This window comes from Myotis nattereri (assembly GCF_964212035.1).
Source record: "Myotis nattereri genome assembly, chromosome: 12".
In the NCBI taxonomy this organism is placed as follows: domain Eukaryota; kingdom Metazoa; phylum Chordata; class Mammalia; order Chiroptera; family Vespertilionidae; genus Myotis; species Myotis nattereri.
In genome coordinates this window covers 34,333,262-34,350,951 of record NC_138087.1, presented here as the reverse complement: position 1 = coordinate 34,350,951, position 17,690 = coordinate 34,333,262, and the positions used below count along the sequence as shown (strand labels likewise).

Here is a 17,690-nt window from a genome sequence, read left to right as displayed (position 1 = left end):
TGGGGAGTGTTGAAAGGAAAGAACTACCTCAGAACAGTGTGTAGAGAATTCCACTCTTGCCCAGACTGGATGGGGAAGGGACAGAAATGAGCCCAAGCAATGCCCAGGTAATGATGGATATTCCCTAGAAAAGCGGGGTGGCCTGGGTCTCTTTGGCTTCCACTCTGCACAGAACTGAAATGTCAATGCAGACAATGGGAGAACATCTTGTTTTCTGTGTAGCTTTATTCAGAGTGGTGATCCCTAAGGAACTGTACACAGCGGAACACGGCAGCAACGTGACCCTGGAGTGTGACTTTTACTCTGACGATGACCTGGATGTTGAATATCTACAAGCCAGTTTGCAAAAGTTGGGAAACAATATATCCTCGAACAGCACCACTTTGCTGAAGGAGCAGCTGCCCCTGGGGAAGGCCTTATTCCACTTCCCCCGAGTCCAGCTGAGCGATGCGGGGAAGTACCGCTGCGTGATCATCTATAGGAGCTCCTGGGACTACAAGTACCTGACTCTAAAAGTCAAAGGTGAGTAGTTTCGAGGCCTGGAATCTGTGGAAACATCTTTCCAACAAGGACCTAAAGAGAGCTCGAGCTAAAGCTGGGAGGATGGTTCTAAGGAGACAGAGCTATCTCAAAGAAAGGAAAAGTACCGGTTCAGAAATAACTTTTTACATCTGAGTACAGGCTACTGAGGTAAGGGTAATAGGAGCAGGAGTTGTAGGAATAAATGGGGCTAGAGGAAACCAGGACATGAGTCCTTGAAAGGTGGGGAGGAGCCAAAGGTTGGCTGTGCCTAATTCACAGTTTGTTTGAGGAACAACATTACTTGATTATTAAGCTACTCTTTGAGAACAGCTTATTCCCCCCAGTCCAGAGTTATTTAAACCAGGGTTTGCCATCTATTTATGAATTAAAATATCAGTTTAGTGAGTAGTAATCAGGTAGATGTTTTCCCCCAATAAAATGAGTGAACAAAATGAATAGAATAAAATACATCAGAGGTTGTATGTTGTGTCTGTTGCCTCACTCTGGGTCAGTCTAAAAGGTTTGAAGGGTACTACTCTAGTCCAAGCCTCATTAATTGCTGATGAAGCAGAAATTCACAGAAGTGAAGTGGGTGGCCTGAGGGAGCCCAGGGTAACGCCATTGGCTGGAGCATTGACCCGATGCATCAGAGATGCACCAAGGCTGCAGGTCGGTCCCCGAGTAGGGGCACATGCAGAAGACAACCAGTGAATGCATGAGTGGGTAGAATAACAGATTGATGTTTCTCTCTCTCTCTCTCTCCCTCTCTCTCTCTCTCTCTCTCTCTCTCTCTCTCTCTCTCTCTCTTTTTCTGTGCCTCTTTCTCTCTTTCTAAAATTAATTTTAAAAATAAAATAAAATGAAAGTTTAAAAAAATAGCTGTCCCCATTCCTCCGTGTTCAGGGCTCTTTCCACTACAGCAGGATTCAAGAACCTAAATCTGGAGAGATCTTCACAGAGGAAGGGAGAGAGAGAGAGAAGTATCAATGATGAGAGAGAACCATCGATCGGCTGCCTCCTGCACGCCCCCCACTGGGGATCAAGCCCACAACCCAAGCATGTGCCCTTGATCAGAATTGAACCTGGGACCCTTCACTCCACTGGCCAATGCTCTATCCACCGAACCAAACCAGCTAGGGCCTGCCTTCTATCTTTATTGCATTTTCTACATCCAGACTTAAACTGGGAGGAACTTCCAGAACACTGAAGTTAGTCTGAGTTCAATTAACAGGAAGAGAGAAGACTGTACATTTCATGATCCCCTAATGGCCCCCACGTTTGTTGATCTCTATTTGAATGCTGTAAAGCATCTAGGATTTGGGGGCAATTAGGGGCCAAACATCCCACTTTTTCTCTGTGGCTCAGGGCTACTTTTTATTCTTGGGAAGGCACTCTGCTTGCTTCCTCACGTAGACCAGGGATGGCTCAGGTGTGGAGCAGATTTATTTCTTAAATATTAATTAATTACTTAAACAACTAATTAATTTCTTAACTTGTTAAAAGTCTCCAAACTAGGGTATATGGGGATCACAAAGACTTTATCTAAGGAGTGCATAGGCACAGGCAGTTTTAGGAAATGAGTTTCTCAATTTTCATCTTCCCCAAGTACTCTTTCCCCAAACTGAGTGTGCCTGAGAATGTGCCTTCCAGGCAAGGCTCTTGGGGTTCCCCTAGAACACTTCCTCTTTTAGTATTGCTTTCTTCCACTTCAGAAAAGCCCACCTGTCACCCATCATGAATACAGTGCATTGCCCCACAGTGTAAAAACCTCCATAACCCGGTACGTGGCCTTGTTCTCCACTTTTTTCTTTTGATTCTGCTGATACCGTCCTGCTCTCGTCAGCCTCCAACCCGCTCTCTCCTTGAGCCCGAGCGCCATGCCTGCAATTAAATTGCAGAGTTCTGATGGAGAGATATTTGAAGCTGATGTTGAAATTGCCAAACAATCTGTGACTATCAAGACCATGTTAGAAGATTTGGGAATGGATGCTGAAGGCGATGATGACCCAGTTCCTCTACCAAATGTTAATGCAGCAATATTAAAAAGGTCATTCCCTGGTGCAGCCACCACAAGGATGACCCTCCTCCTCCTGAGGACGATGAGAACAAAGAAAAGCGAACAGATGATATCCCTGTTTGGGACCAAGAATTGCTCAAAGTTGACCAAGGAACACTATTTAAACTTATTCTGGCTGCAAACTATTTAGACATCAAAGGTTTGCTTGATGTTACACACAAGACTGTTGCCAAAATGATCAAGGGGAAAACCCCTGAAGAGATTCGCAAGACCTTCAATCTCAAAAATGACTTTACTGAAGAAGAGGAAGCCCAGGTACGCAAAGAGAACCAGTGGTGTGAAGAGAGTGAAAAGTTGTGTCTGACGCTGTAAGGATTGTTTCAAATACTAGTTGCCCTGCTCTATTTATAATGGTTAATATTAGGCAAACAGAAGACAAATGCAGCAGCAAATCAATTGTATTAGCAGAATTTTGTCCTCATTGCATGTGACAATTTGTTGTACAGATTCCAAACCTATGGCTGAGTTTTTTCCAGTATGATCAAAAGCAGGGGTTCTCAAACTACGGCCCGCGGGCAACATGCAAATACAAATATTGTATTTGTTCCTGTTTTGTTTTTTTACTTCAAAATAAGATATGTGCAGTGTGCATAGGAATTTGTTCATAGTTTTTTTTTTAAACTATAGTCCGGCCCTCCCAATGGTCTGAGGGACAGTGAACTGGCCCCCTGTTTAAAAAGTTTGAGGACCCCTGATCAAAAGTATCTTTTTTCTTTGCTCTGAATAAAACTGAATTGTGGGTTCTCTATAAAACAACAACAACAAGAAGAAAAACTTCCATAACCCTAAACAAAAGAGTAATTAGAAATATTAGTAACTTACCAAACTATAATGACCAACAAATCTATTGCAGATGAGATATCGAGTTCTTTGTTTTCAACAAAATTGAAGGAGGCCCTAATAGATGAGCACCTGATAATAAAAGATGAAGTAATTGTTGCCATATAAACATAAGGCTTTCAAAGAATGAAATGCCTTACTTCCATCCCCACCAACTTATTTTTATGGGCAAGATTCCTTAGTCCTTATAGTTATTAAAAAAATGACAGATAGAAATAGAATTGATGTTGAATCTTGTCTCATTTCAACCATAAATCATATGGATCCTCTGATTCATGAACAAATCAGGAAGAAAGCCCCATTCATCCCATAAAAGATACATTTCCAATAAAAATTTATGTTTAATAACTATCAATATTTATATTTTTATGTTTTGATTTCACATGTGCTAATAATAATGGAAATTAGGTTTCAATGCAGAAGAAAGCTTTGAACACTTGAAGCCTTACGGTCACAAGAAAAAATATTTAATTTTAATAGCCACATGTCACGTTTGGTTGCAAAGAAACATGGAATAATCAATAAAAGACCTTTAAATATGATGCATTAGGATAAAATCCTATAGAAACGTGGAATGGAAATGAAGGTTCAAAGAATAAAAAGAAACAAAGTAAAGCTCTGACCATTAGAGAAAAATTTTGTATGCACTTTTCAACAGATGGCAGTGTCTATAAAAAACTTTCTTCCATATCTAGATGACATTAGGTACATATGTAAGAGTGAGATAATTGTTTTATTAAAAATATAAATGTTTCCAAACTGCTAAATGTCATATATTTTTCCAATCTAGAAACACTAAAAACTTTAAGAATCAACTTAACATGTGAGAGGGTGCACACTGCATCACAATTCTTTTCGGAGAAATGCAAGGGAAAAAAAAAGTTGACCATTATCACCTAAGAGTATTTTATCCTGATCAGGGATCTCTGAAGGAAGCAGGAGAACTGGAGCCCTAGTTAGGGTTTGCTTACATGAAATAAGACTAAAGGAAGGACGAGCTTTTTCCTTAAAATGTCTGACCTATGGTATAAACATTGAAAATATTTTTTTGCACCTTCTTTAATGTCTGGGCAACAGTTCATATTAAATATATGAAAAAAGAACTGATTAACAGATTTCAAAAGCAAAGGGGGGGAAATAGAAGGCAAGATGGCTGGAGAGTGCAGAAGAAACAGTAACAGGAGGCTGTAGCTTCTGAAAAGCCAGTTTGCAACTGCAAAAACAGTGAAAAACCTGTCCAAGGGAGATCAGGGAGCATGGCGGGGGCCGGGGGGGGGGGGGGGGGGGATACAGTGGCCCTGAGAGGCTGGGACAGCCCAGGAATTGAGCTCACAGGTTGAGAACCAGCCTATGCAAAGAATCCCCAACAGACACAGAGCAAGTACTAAGAAGAGAAGGACCACGCCGACCTGAAGGCCTGGACAAAGCATGACGATGAGGATGGGAGAGAGCCAACACCTGCAATGAGCTGAGACTTGAGGATGGGAGACAGCCAACACCTGGAATGAGCTGAGACTTGCAGAAGTACCTCAAATCAACAAAAAAGGCCCCAGAGAGACAGTGCAACTTCAGCAAGTGGAGGATGGAGGAGGCATGGCTTCCATTCTTAATTATTAGAGAAATGGTCTTCACCCTAAGAAGGGAAGACAAAGGGTATAGGGAGGAAACAGCCCAAGAGGAGCAATGTGGTAGTGAAAAGATGGCTATGCTTTCAGCCTCTAGGTCCAGAGAAAGCACTTGCTAAGAGAACTTACTGATGGGGGCTCTGATCTTGGTGTCTTTTCTCCATTGGGGAAACAGAAGGGAATAGGGAGTTAAGGAACAATGAATTTTGAAGGGGAGAAAAGCTCCTGGGAATTATAAACTGTTTAACCTGAGGTTCCTCTCCAGACAAATGAGAGCAATCCTAAAAAATTTTTGTCAGTGATTATTAGAAATTTGTTGGAATTGTTTGAGGCTAGGACATGGAAACCTACTTTTTTATTTTAACCTTAGTTACAGTCATTATGATGATAAAACAAACAATACTATGTACAGCTTATCTTTATTTCAGCAATGCTAGAGTTGCCAGTAATTTATAAATCATATAGTCAAAGAAAACAGAAACCACTTAAACCAGTGGAGATTTAAATCAGGAAATCTTTTGATGGAATAGACTGAGAAGCCTACCTAGGAAGCTGCTACCACCAGTGGGCTGGAGGGAAAACAGGAAGGCAGGCTGGTGGAGCATAGGGCCCAGAGTCACATGATAGACTCTAGGATCCCAGTGGGCCTGTCCAGTGGTAGCGGGAGCCAGGGAAGAAATGTAGCTGTTGCTGGAGAGACAAGTATAACACAAAGCATACCCTAACATTTTCCCCTCTCTCACCCTTCAAGCTTCCCATCATGTTACTATTGGCTGTCAAGAACCCAGAATACACAACCTGCAGGAATCAGTCTTCCTGCAGTAAAAAGCAGAGGAGAAAAATTGAGGGATGGATCTGAGGACAAACAGGCCCAGGACCCACACAGCACACACCTTGTGCATAAAATAGTAAAATGTGGGTTGAATAGTAGTAGTTACCTGTATCTATAACAGACAAAACAACTAGTAGTTGTTGAGTCAGGGCCAGCAAAGGGTGATTGATGGTCTTGGGTCAACCTGGAGAGAATCTCCAAGTGCCAAGGGGTCTGTTACAGCCAACCAGGCTAGGCAGTAGTTCATTTATTTAACAAAATTGATCTTATGACCCTAGCCTGTTGGGCCTAAAGTGTGCTCAGCATATAGGAGGTAATTAGTCACACTAGACTTTGTACTGCTTACATGATATCTGGAATATAGCTCACGTTACATTGGGAAAAAGAAAGTGAATCCAAAAACTGGTATCTAGCACTGGGTTTGATAACTATGTCCTGTGAGAAATGGTTGATAGAAAGAAATCTGTTTATCTACAAATGAACTGACTATATGGAGTTTCATTAGTTGTTTTCAAATACTGGAAAAGTTGCCTTCTCATATGGAAGAGCTAATAATTACTAACACTAACTGAGTATTTATTATGTTTTAGTCACATAACTCATTTAATCATTCTAACTCCTATTAAGGATAAGTATTATTGTACCAGTTTTATAAATGAAAAACCTGAAGGCTCAACAGGTCATGTAACTAGCCCTTGGCTCAAGCCCAGTCAAACCTTTCAGATTCTGAAGCCCATGTTCCAACTACTGTGATTGCCATGTGTTGTTCTACTAAACCAGACAAGAACCAATGGTTGAAGTCACCATGAGGCAAAATTTGACTTGGCATAAGGATGCTTTTTTCAATGAAAGTTTAACTTTTTATTGTATAATGATGGCAATAAATACTTCTATAAGTAAGAGCTTCCATTCATAGATTTACCTAATGAAAAGTTAGTTATCTCGCAAGTTACTAATATTAGAAAAGAAATATTAAAAATAAAAAGGGACATTTCATAATGATAAAAAAGTCAACTCAACAGGAAGACATGTGTGTACATCAAACACATAGCTTCAAAATATATAAAACAAAAATTGGCAGGTGTAAAAGGAGACATAAACAAATCCACAATTATATTTGGAGACTTTGAGTCATCTCTATCACAACTGATGGAACAACAACAACAAAAACTAGAAGAGTTGAACAACATAGCCATCTTGACCTAACTAACATACATGAAGCTTCTACCCAACAACTGCAGAATATATTTCCAAGTGCATGCATCAAGGTATTTATCTTCCAAAGTTACTAAAGATATTTCTAGAGCAGTAAGTTGGGCTAGTTGTATTTTAAGACCACTCCCACCTCTGAAATTCTAAAATTTACTCATCTTTTCCTAAGAATAATATCCTCAATCCAACTTCCTCATTGTGTGTTGCTGGTAGTGATGCCATTTCAGCCACTTCCCAAATACAAGAGGCTGTGGCAACATCTTGAAGTTTTATAAATGTAGACGTATTATCCTGTCCCTTCCCCAAACTTTGCTGATTCTCTTAGTTGAGCATCTCTCTCCCATCTCCATATATATATATATATATATATATATATATATATATATATATAGAGAGAGAGAGAGAGAGAGAGAGAGAGAGAGAGAGAGAGAGATATCCAGGTGCAAGCCTTAGCCCAGCTCCTGATTCCTCACCCTCCTAGCTCTGAAATCACCTATCAACTTGGCCATGAAGATCAGCTTCTTATCCCAAGCTACCCTGTGGGAGCAGGCCAGACCTTCACCCACAACACACTACTCCTATAAATTCATTTATGCTCCTCCATCCCCCCAAATTCCCCAGAGCTTCAGAAATAACCTACAACATGACTATAAGAGGTCATTGTACCAAGGAGGGAAAAGTGTAGATAAGTAACAAAATGAGTATTCAGAATGCATGACTGATTATTAGTATTTGGCTCCAAGACTGGTTAGTCTAACTGGTTCAAGTCCTTCAGTAGGTTGGTTCAGAACCTGATTCTCCTTGTATACTAGTTCTGGGTACTCCCAAGTCCCCCTGGAAAACACCCTTCCTCTATATTGCTCCATCCCTAGACATTTTCAGTTGCATAGAGAATCATCCTCTGATGATGATTCCAATACAAAATTGAGAATACAGTAGCTGTGAAAAGCATGAGTTCAAGTCCTCCTCCATCCATCCCTGATTCCAGCTGTTTCCTTATTTACAAAATAAGAATATGAATTTTACCTACCTCACAAGGTCCTTGTGTAGTTTAAATGACATAATTTATATTAAGGGGAAGGAGTCAGGAATTAGAGCCACTCTCCCCTGCTCCTCTCCATGTTCTAGACTACGTGAGCAATATACACAAGAATTAATACCAAATGGGAAATGACCTCCATTTTAAACTAATAAGTGGATAAGAACTTATGATTTTCCCCTCTCCTTATTCTGGGGCTTCTCTGGTAATTTACACAGGAGAACATGACTTAGACTAGAGTCCTTTTGTTTCTTGTTCCTTCAGCTTAACCTAAGACTCCAGGTTTGCAGATCAGACTCTAAGGTCACTCATCACACAAAGCATTCAACCTCTCTAGCTTCAGTTACCTCCAACAAAAATTGGGAATATCAACAATACCATTTTTTGTTGTCTTGTAATACTTAAATAACTCAATGTGTGTAAAATAGCATATCTGGGACAAAGAAAATGTTTTTAAAAAGTAAAGGCATTATTACTTAATATTGATAATGATTACTTTTTTTATTTCATATGGTATTGGGTACAGACCTCTACGGGAATCAGAAAAGAAAGACTTATTTTTTTTCTTCTTCTGTCGCCCAGCTTCCTACAAGAAAATAAACACTCGCATCCTTCAAGTTCCAGGGACAGATGAGGTAGAGCTCACCTGCCAGGCTGAAGGGTACCCCCTGGCAGAAGTCTCCTGGCCGAATATCAGTTTTTCTGCCAACACTAGCCACATGGAGACCGCTGACGGCCTCTACCGGGTCACGAGTATCCTGCGCCTAAAGCTGCTCCCTGGCAGAAACTTCACCTGTGAGTTCTGGAATGCTGATGTGAAGGAACTTACTTCAGCCATCATTGACCCTCAAGGTAAGAGCAGCTGCCCTTCCTGACTATCAGTCACGTCTCACTTGGAATGAGTAATTTGAGGAGAGTGTAATAAAGGGACTACTTATGAAGTTATGATCAGGATTTAAAGAAACTACTAGGATAGTGAAGGACCCTGGGGCTTCAACAGTAGGGGAGCCATGACCACATTGGAGAGATGACCGAAACCTGGCGAAGGGAGCTGTAGGGAAAGCGCCATGTGGCAGAGCGGTGCCCTCCAGTAAGAGGACGCTGCCACTCACAGCAACTGCCAAAGGGTGAAAGTGGTGAATAAATATCCCAACCTCCTGCTCCTCCCACCCTCTGACCTCCTTCTGGTGCCTCCCATTATGCTAGATCCAACTGGCAGTCAGAGAACAAGGGAGTCCACTGATCCAGTCCATAAAGATCAACCTCTCAGAGCTCAGAACAGAGTGTTGAAGTGCAGATAATGGATCCGAAGAGGAAACAGAAAATATCCAGCACAAAAGCTAATCACTCAGCGGGATGAATATCACTTTCCTGGCTTTGCTGCCAGATAAATGGTTTGGGGGTTTTGCAGGAAAACTGGCCTCTCACAAAAAATCTTGCAGAGCTTTCACTGGCTATGCCGAATCTCATACTTTAAGAACTTCATACACTAGCAAAATTTCAAATGCTTTCTGAAGCCTGACCATTCTTTTATGTGCCAAGTAAGGACATTTATTTGCCAAACAAGAGCAACTAACATCTAGTATCGCAATCATTTCATAAGAGACAAAGTCATTTATCACCAAATGTGCAAGTCTCCTGGTGGTCCTATAACAAATTACCACAAACTTTGTGGGCTTAGGACAATACAAATTTATTATTTTACACTTCTGGGAGTCAGAAGTCTGAAAAAGGCTTCACTAAGCTCAAATCAAATCAAGGAAGAATGCATTTTCTTGTGGGTTGTTTTTTTTTTTTTTTTTTTTTTTTTTTACCAACTTTTAATGGCCATCTGCATTCCTTGGCTCATGGACCCTTCCTCCACTTTCAAAGGCAGCAGCTGCATTACTCAGACCTCTGCTTCTGTCATCACATCTTTTTCTTTAACTCTCTTGCCTCCCTTTTCTACCTTTTAGGGACCCTTGTGACTACTGGGACTCAATAATTCAGGATACTTGACCCATTTCAAGGTCCTTAATATAATCACATCTATGAAACCCCTTGCAATGTAGGATAACATATTCACAGGTTTCAGGGATTAGAACATGGACATCTTTGAGGGGAGCCATTATTCTACTAGCATACAAATAAAGAATATCATCTCAGAATTAAGGACATTCCCTAGTACTGGCTAATTTGACTATAGAAAATTAACTGTGTTGTCATTATATGTCACTTCTTGTCCTTTGTCTTACAAAACTGAGCCTATGATAAGGGCTATTGGGCATGCAATTGTTTAGGTGTTGATCCCAGGGAGTAGAAATGAGAGGTTTAGGAGGAAAGAAGGAAAAGCAAAATAAGGATGCATTATCGAAGTTGATGTTGGCAACAGGAGCTCAAATATGCAAGGACTCCCTGAGCAGCATACAGATGGCCTCCTAAGATGTTTACTTATAGGACTTCAAGTGGAAGGACTAATGCATCTGCTTTCTCCTCCAGTGGTTGACAGTTGTGAGCTGTGCATGTGTATGGTCTGAGTGAGCTCCCCCAGCATCTGTAGCATCAGAGTCATCCCAGGACAGAAGGCAAATATCCACTTGACAGAACCACTGACCATGAAGTGAATCAAAGCCCAACCAGGATTCTACCCAATCTGTGGCTGGACTCAGGCATCAAGTTGAGAGGAAGTGAGGCAGGGCTACAAGTCTAATCTTTGTACTGTTCAAGCCCACTCATGCCCTACATTAAGTCCACTGTCTCTGAGCCTTCAGGCAGGGAACCTGCAAAAGATATGATATGGAAAAATTGGTGGAACAAACTACTGTTCCTGCTCCTGCAATTGATCCCAATTGATATTTATCATCTAGCTCATCCACCATACATTCTAGATTTCCCTCACTCAGCACTTCACATGCAATAGTTTGTTTGCCTGGGGGACTCAGACTTTGAACCCTTGGTTGCCTTACCCTTAGCTGGCTCAGGTTGCTACAATTGCCTTTTCATTGTTATTAATGGGCATGGAAGTAACCAGAATCAGAATCGGTGGATCCCTGAGTTCTAGACATAGTTTTCCTTGCCTCCATTATGTAATTGCTTTCAAGTTCTTCATGGTAATTAAGATAAATTACTCCACCAATATAATAATTCTTTTCTTTCCTGCTGGTCCAATTGCCAAGCTCCCAACTGCCCCCAATTCCCTACCTACCTACACGTCTCTATACAATTCCAACACTAATGTTAGCAGTGAAATGAGGTAAAGAGAGGAGTCATGCTAAGGATATTGATAGAAATAAAGACATTAGAAACATCATTTTTAGGGTCAACTTTGAATGAAAATAGTTAACTAGGCAAGCTGGCTTTTCAATAATCTTTATTTCTGTTTTTATCACAGCTAAGACCACCAGACTTGTCACCTTATGAAAATAGAGCTATAACTAATTCATACTACCTCTTTGGAGGCTTAAATACTGACAATCCCAGGGGACTTTATTTTTCCTTGACTGTCCTTATGTTTACTCGACTATCCTTTGTTATGTGGGATTTTCTGTTTGGTTAAGTGTTGGATGGAATGTGGTTTTCTAGAACACTTATATAAGGATCTACACAGAGAAATACAGGCCTGGCTAAGATGAATTTGGAAACAACTAGAATCTGCCTTTTGCATCAGTGTTTTTTCTTCGGGTTAGAGAAGTATAAGGGCAGACTGATCATTTCTCCGGAAGCCTTGAGGCTGCGAGAAGTTAAGAATAAAGTAAGGCGGCCCCTCTCTCTCTGGGGAGCCAACACACCTGACTGAATAGTCAACAGTTGTGGGAGAGACCTGTGGGGCCTGCATCAAAGCCTGGGATATCACTCATGAATGCAACCAACAGGGAGATGGAGAAATCTTTGCAATTAGAAATTCTCAACCTAGCTTTACTCATCCTCCCCAGCTTTAAAGTCATCCTACTATCCCCTGACATGATCCTCTGCTCCAGTCAGCTCCCCTTCCTCACCATGTACTCTCTGGTCTTGCTTGACCCTCTCCCACCACCATGACCTCTTTGCTCAGGCATTTTATTCCACATAAAAATCATTATTCACCAAGCCCACTCTCTCTCTAGGGCAGCTCAGGTAACCCCAGGATACAAGCAGTCTCCCCTCATCTTGCCTCCTGAGACCAATTGTGCCACTTCTTTGTTTGCTTGTGACTGTACTTATCTTTTCTCTTCCATTACTATTTTATTTTCCATGTATTTTAATTATTCACATGAGTCTTCTTTATAACCAGATAAAGCAAAAACAGAGTACTCTGTTCATAGTAAGTGCTCAGTCAAGGTCAGACTAATGGGTTAAAGGCTTAGTCTTAGATGATCTCAGACCCATCATCCCAGCCTCCAGACTGTGTGGACAGTCAGATCAGAGCAGTCAAATGATACCCTGGCTTGTGGTACAAATACCTAACCACAGTCACACATCCTCCCACGGGTTCCTAGCTTCTATTTCTCAAAGGCATTTTAAGTTGTCTTATGACTATCCCCTTTCTACTCATTCTCATAAGTTCAGCTGCTCAGTACTGATTTCTGTGACCCACCACAGGTTTTTCCAGAAGTCGATGAATCAAAGACAGCAATGAAATTCTGGGGGTGGGTGGTGCTCCCATGACTCTAGAATGGATGACCGAGCATCCTAACTTTCCATCAGAAATTAAGGAGCAGTAAGACGATTTTCCTTTCAAAACAGAGTTTGATCTGCTCAGTCGGTTGTTGCATTTTCATTAGGAGGCATCTAGTGAGACTGGAGCCCAGATTCTTACAGGGCTGGCAGAGAAGGCCTTCTAGGAGGCCCGGCAGTGACTCTGGCAGTAGTCAAGCATGCGGGCTCTGAAGTCAGATGGGCTTAAGTTTCAAATCCTCTCTGCTACCTATGGCTTTGAGAACTTGAGCCACCCTAGAAGTGTCCCTTGTCCTCCTTTGTTGAATGAGGATAAATACTGGTAGCCACCTTACAAGGCTATTGGGACTGTTCAATGAAATGTAATAGTAAAGTCGCTGGCACTCAGAAAAGATGGAAACAGGAAAAAGAATGGCATCTTTAGCAAGAGGCATGGTTTCCTTCTGAGTGGATAGGACTGAGTAAGGATAAAACAAATTGCTGTCCCATACAGCACCACATCATTATTAAGTAGCATGTAAATCTTAGAAAACAGTTTAGAATAATATATATAGACTAAGAGACCTGAAAATATAGTGACTCAAACAAGACAAAAGTATATTTCTCCCTCATGCAATATTCAGAATTAGAAGGTGGTTCAGAGCAGGTAAGTAGCTATATCCCATAAAGTCATTCTGTGGTCCAGGTTCTTTCCATCTTTTTCTGCCATTCTCCAGGGTGTTATTCCTGTTGAATTGTCAAGGCTGAGTCACTGCCATATCCATGTTTTAGCCTTTAGAAAGGAAAAAGAGGCATATTTAGTGTTTTAAATATGCCCAAACTGAGAAGACCCATTCTCTTGGCTTGACGTTAACTTACATGTCTGGCCACACCTATTTATAGGGGAGGCTTAGAAATGTAGTCTCTGAGAAACCATGTGTCCATCTAACACCTAGCTAACACTAGGGAAGAAAAGCAGAATGGATTTAAGGAACAGGGGGCAGTCTGCCACAAGGTAACTGCTGACAAGGAAGATTGGGGTAGGTGGACTAAGTAGATGGTCAATTCAGCCCAACAAATCCTTACTGACACCATTCATGTAGCAGTGCTTGGCTTTATAGGGGATTCAGAGGTGACTTAGATAAAGTCCTTGCACTTCAAATACTTACAATCTAAGCAGACTGATGTTCCATTGGATGTTCAACTTTAGAAAGTCTTCGGGGATGAGTAAGCTTTTGTATGTGGAAAGGACTATAAGGGAACTGGACAGGACAAGTGTCCGCATAAAGGCCCTGAGGTAGGCACTTTTCCTGTTGTGGGAACAGCGAGGGTCCCAGGACTCCCTGACTCATGGTACAACATGCGGCAAGTGCTTAAATAGCACTTCCTAGGGGTGAAGGAGACGACTGTAATCAATGTGGGTTATCTATTGAGGTTTGGTAACTAGACTTACTGTGGTGATAATTTCACAGTATATACAAATATTGAATCATTATGTTGTACACCCCAAACAAATGTAATGCTGTATGTCCATTATACCTCAATAAAAATATTTTCTTGAAGGCTGGGTTATCCAATGTATGGAAGAGCCAGTCTTTCTATTCCTTTTCCTCCTAGTGTTCACCACACTCTTTTAGATAGAGAAAAGTATCTATTGGGCCACAGCTTTGGATCAGAGAGATATGGGTTTGCAATTTCAGCTTTGCCACTTGCTTAGAATCAGTGGTTCTCAACCTTCTGGCCCTTTAAATTCAGTTACTCGTGTTGTGACCCAACTATAAAATTATTTTCGTTACTACTTCATAACTGTAATGTTGCTACTGTTATGAATCATAATGTAAATATCTGGTATGCAGGATGGTCTTAGGCGACCCCTGTGAAAGGGTCGTTCGACCGCCAAAGGGGCCGCAACCCACAGGTTGAGAACCACCACCTTAGATAGATTATTTCTCATCTTTAAGCTTACTTTGTCAATTCTCAAATAAGGGGCTTAGATTAAATGATGTCTTTGCCCTTCTCAGCTAAAACTGCCTATGGTTCTCAGAAGGCACTGTGTTGGGGGAGGGGAGGCAGTGGGCAGGACTGAACCTTTCCCCTGAGCAGTGTTTCCAGGTTTTTCTATGTTTATTTCGTATAAGTTACTCCATGAGCACCATGACAGAGGCGCAAACTTCAGGTTTATGGAAAAGGCACAGCTTACCTTGGGTCCCCTTCCATCTCCCTGAAGAGAACCCCCCTTCAGCCCGTCTTTGGTCAGCCTGGGCCCCCATTCTAACCTTTAGATATTCATAGCTCCTCTTTATAAGGTTTTCCTCAGGCTCCCAAATTACTTTCTCATCCACTTCTCTACTAAACTCATCTTTTCCACAGTGCCAGGACCTTCATTAGCTATGACAAGGAAAGGAACTAATTATTATAATTTTCAATGACTGGATTTTGTATATGAATACTACCTATAAGATTTTATTTCTTCCACAGAATCCTATAATTCTTTGAAATTTAGTAAGTAATGAATATAGATTCTGAGCACCATGACAGAGGAGCAGGGAGACAGTTTTGGACTGAGAGACTACCCTACTGGAAAGATAAAAAGAGATGATGATGATGATAGGTAAATAGGTAGATAGGTAGATAGATACATAGATACAGAGATAGAATATGATACATGTGTCAGAATGATGCAAAGCATGGAATCTGGAACAAGACAGCCTAGATTATATCTCGATCTGACGCTTACTGTATAACTCTGGGAAAGCTTCCTAGGCCTCACTTTTTTTACCAGTAAAATGGGGTCATAGTTGAACCTGCCTCCTAGGGTGGTTATGAGGAGTGAATGAGCTGGTTCACACAGGGCTCATAGAAAGTACCTAGCATGAATTAGATGCTCAGTGCAAGTTGGCCATGTTTGTTATAACCCACTCAGAAGGCCAACTTGTTGATTTACATCTGAGCTACCATGTAATTGTGGTGCTTTTCTTTCACCCAGGTGAGATGGAACCCGAGGTCCCTTCAACTTGGCTGCTTCATATTATCATCCCTTCCTTCGTTATTGCTTTAATATTCATAGTTACAATGATAGTCCTGAAAAAACAACTCTGCCAAAAGCTTTCTTCAAGAAAAGGTAGGTGAGTTTTATTCACAGTACCCATGTGGACTGGGTGTCTGCAGTGAAGGGCTCTGTTTCACCACTGGCCTCCCGCTTCCCGGTTTCATACCAAATCCACTCAATGGTTATGAATTGCTTTGGGTTTGTCCTGATGATTTTTCCCCCAGAAGAAAATGGCTCTAGTCTTCAGTGAGATAAAACTCTTACACTGAATATTTTAAAAGGAATATTTTGTTTCTGTGGCTGAAATCATTTGCTTTATTCTTTGAGCCGAGAAGTGCATCAGCCTCATGAGATTGGTGTTATTTTGGCAATGTTGGACAGCTATGTGGTCAGCATTCACTGGTGGGAAGATGCCAGGATCCTTTCTGACAACTCCTTCAGCTCTCAGCTCTCCTTGCCTCATTCTGTATATAAGCTGGGCTAAGCCCTCCCCTTACCCCCAGGAATCTGAATTTCCTGGTTGGGTAAGAAAAGAAGAAAAGTGTGTGAGGTAATTTGGGGGTGTGGAAGCACCTGTTTGGTGGCACCCTGAGGTCTTTCAGCAGATCCCCACTCCTACTGTGCCAGCCGGGCGGGACACAGCATGCCTGCAGCCTTGGAGCGCTGGCCTGAATATCTGCAGTCCCATCTGGTGCTTTCCTAAACTATCCCTTTGTCAGCACCCAACCAGCTCTTCCCAAGATTGATACACAGCCTTGTCTATAGAAAAAGAAATGGCATCTGGGAGTAACTCAATAGAATTTGGGGTGATCACTATTTGAGGATTGGGCGATGTTTAGGTGGCTGTTTTCCCACATTTACAACCTAACTTCTATATTCTCATCTGTTATGAAATATTATCATACTCTATTTTTGCCCATTGCCCTCTATATGCATTAGCTTGGGTAATATCCACAAACCCCTCTAAGGTAGATTTAAAGGAACCATTGTCAAAAGAAGGGAGGAGGGAGAAAGGAAAAAGGGAAGGAGGAAGAAGAGAGAAATGACAAAAGTGGAGGGGAAGGACGCTCCACCATAAAGAGGGAATCACAAGTTCTTGTTGGACAAAACTTTGACTAAACAGAATTACTTCTGCAAATCTGTGACCTCAGAGTCATGGCAGATGCAGTGCAGTTTATTAGAATATTATCTTTATACCATATTTCCAGGCCTGGGGCCTGAGAACCCTTTAGTCACCTCAGAAATGAGCAGTAGAGCCTTCTGTCCTTATTCCCTTTTGGAGAATAAAGTGGAGTTATACTCAAAGGTAGAGCAGGGGAAAAATCCTCCCTTCATCCCTCATCTCAATCTCTAGAGTGAGTGAGGACATCAGTAGCTCCTGGGTGCAAGGCTCAAGCACCAACTGCAGTGGTGAGCTTGTTACTAATAAGGGCTGAGTGAATAAATTTGCAAGTGATTCCTTTTTTTGTTTGTTTGTTTGTAATGAAGCAGAGCGAAATCATGGTTGCCTGTATAATAACCTCCCTCTCTAACAATCGTGCATTGGAATCTGCTTTCTTACATAGGAGATACACGGATACAAATGTGGAAACGTGGTGGCCATGCACAAAAACTCATGTGTCACGAAAAAAGGTTGAGAACTGCTGGTTCTGTGGATAGAGCTTTAAACCAAAGTCAGAAGCTTAGATGTGGAGCTGGTGCTATCATTTATTGGTTCTATGGTCTTGCACGAATCACCTAACTCCTTTGAGATGATTTTTCTATCTGTAAAGTGTGAAGCGACCTGGGAATGAACATTTTGCAGTTGATTAATCCATTCTCACTGCCACTACCAAGGTTCAACCTGGACTAGGGCAGAACCCTCCTCACTCATCTCCCTGCAT

The 17,690-nt window shown here is 41.5% G+C and overlaps 1 protein-coding gene and 1 pseudogene across 2 annotated transcripts in view; both read left to right on the top strand.

Moving 5' to 3' along the window:
• PDCD1LG2 (programmed cell death 1 ligand 2) overlaps positions 1 to 16,291 on the top strand; it is a gene marked incomplete at its 3' end in the record, with an annotated part of 38,080 nt that extends 21,789 nt beyond the window's left edge. The window contains exons 3-6 of the mRNA XM_081103129.1: positions 223 to 522; positions 8,730 to 8,999; positions 15,745 to 15,879; positions 16,140 to 16,291. Coding sequence (XP_080959255.1) covers positions 223 to 522; positions 8,730 to 8,999; positions 15,745 to 15,879; positions 16,140 to 16,291 — 857 coding nt within the window. The remainder of the gene's footprint in view (positions 1 to 222; positions 523 to 8,729; positions 9,000 to 15,744; positions 15,880 to 16,139) is intronic.
• On the top strand, positions 2,400 to 4,023 carry LOC308527974 (S-phase kinase-associated protein 1-like; annotated as a pseudogene). Its single transcript has one exon. The product of its transcript is annotated as an S-phase kinase-associated protein 1-like (transcript).
• Positions 16,292 to 17,690: the final 1,399 nt, after the last annotated feature.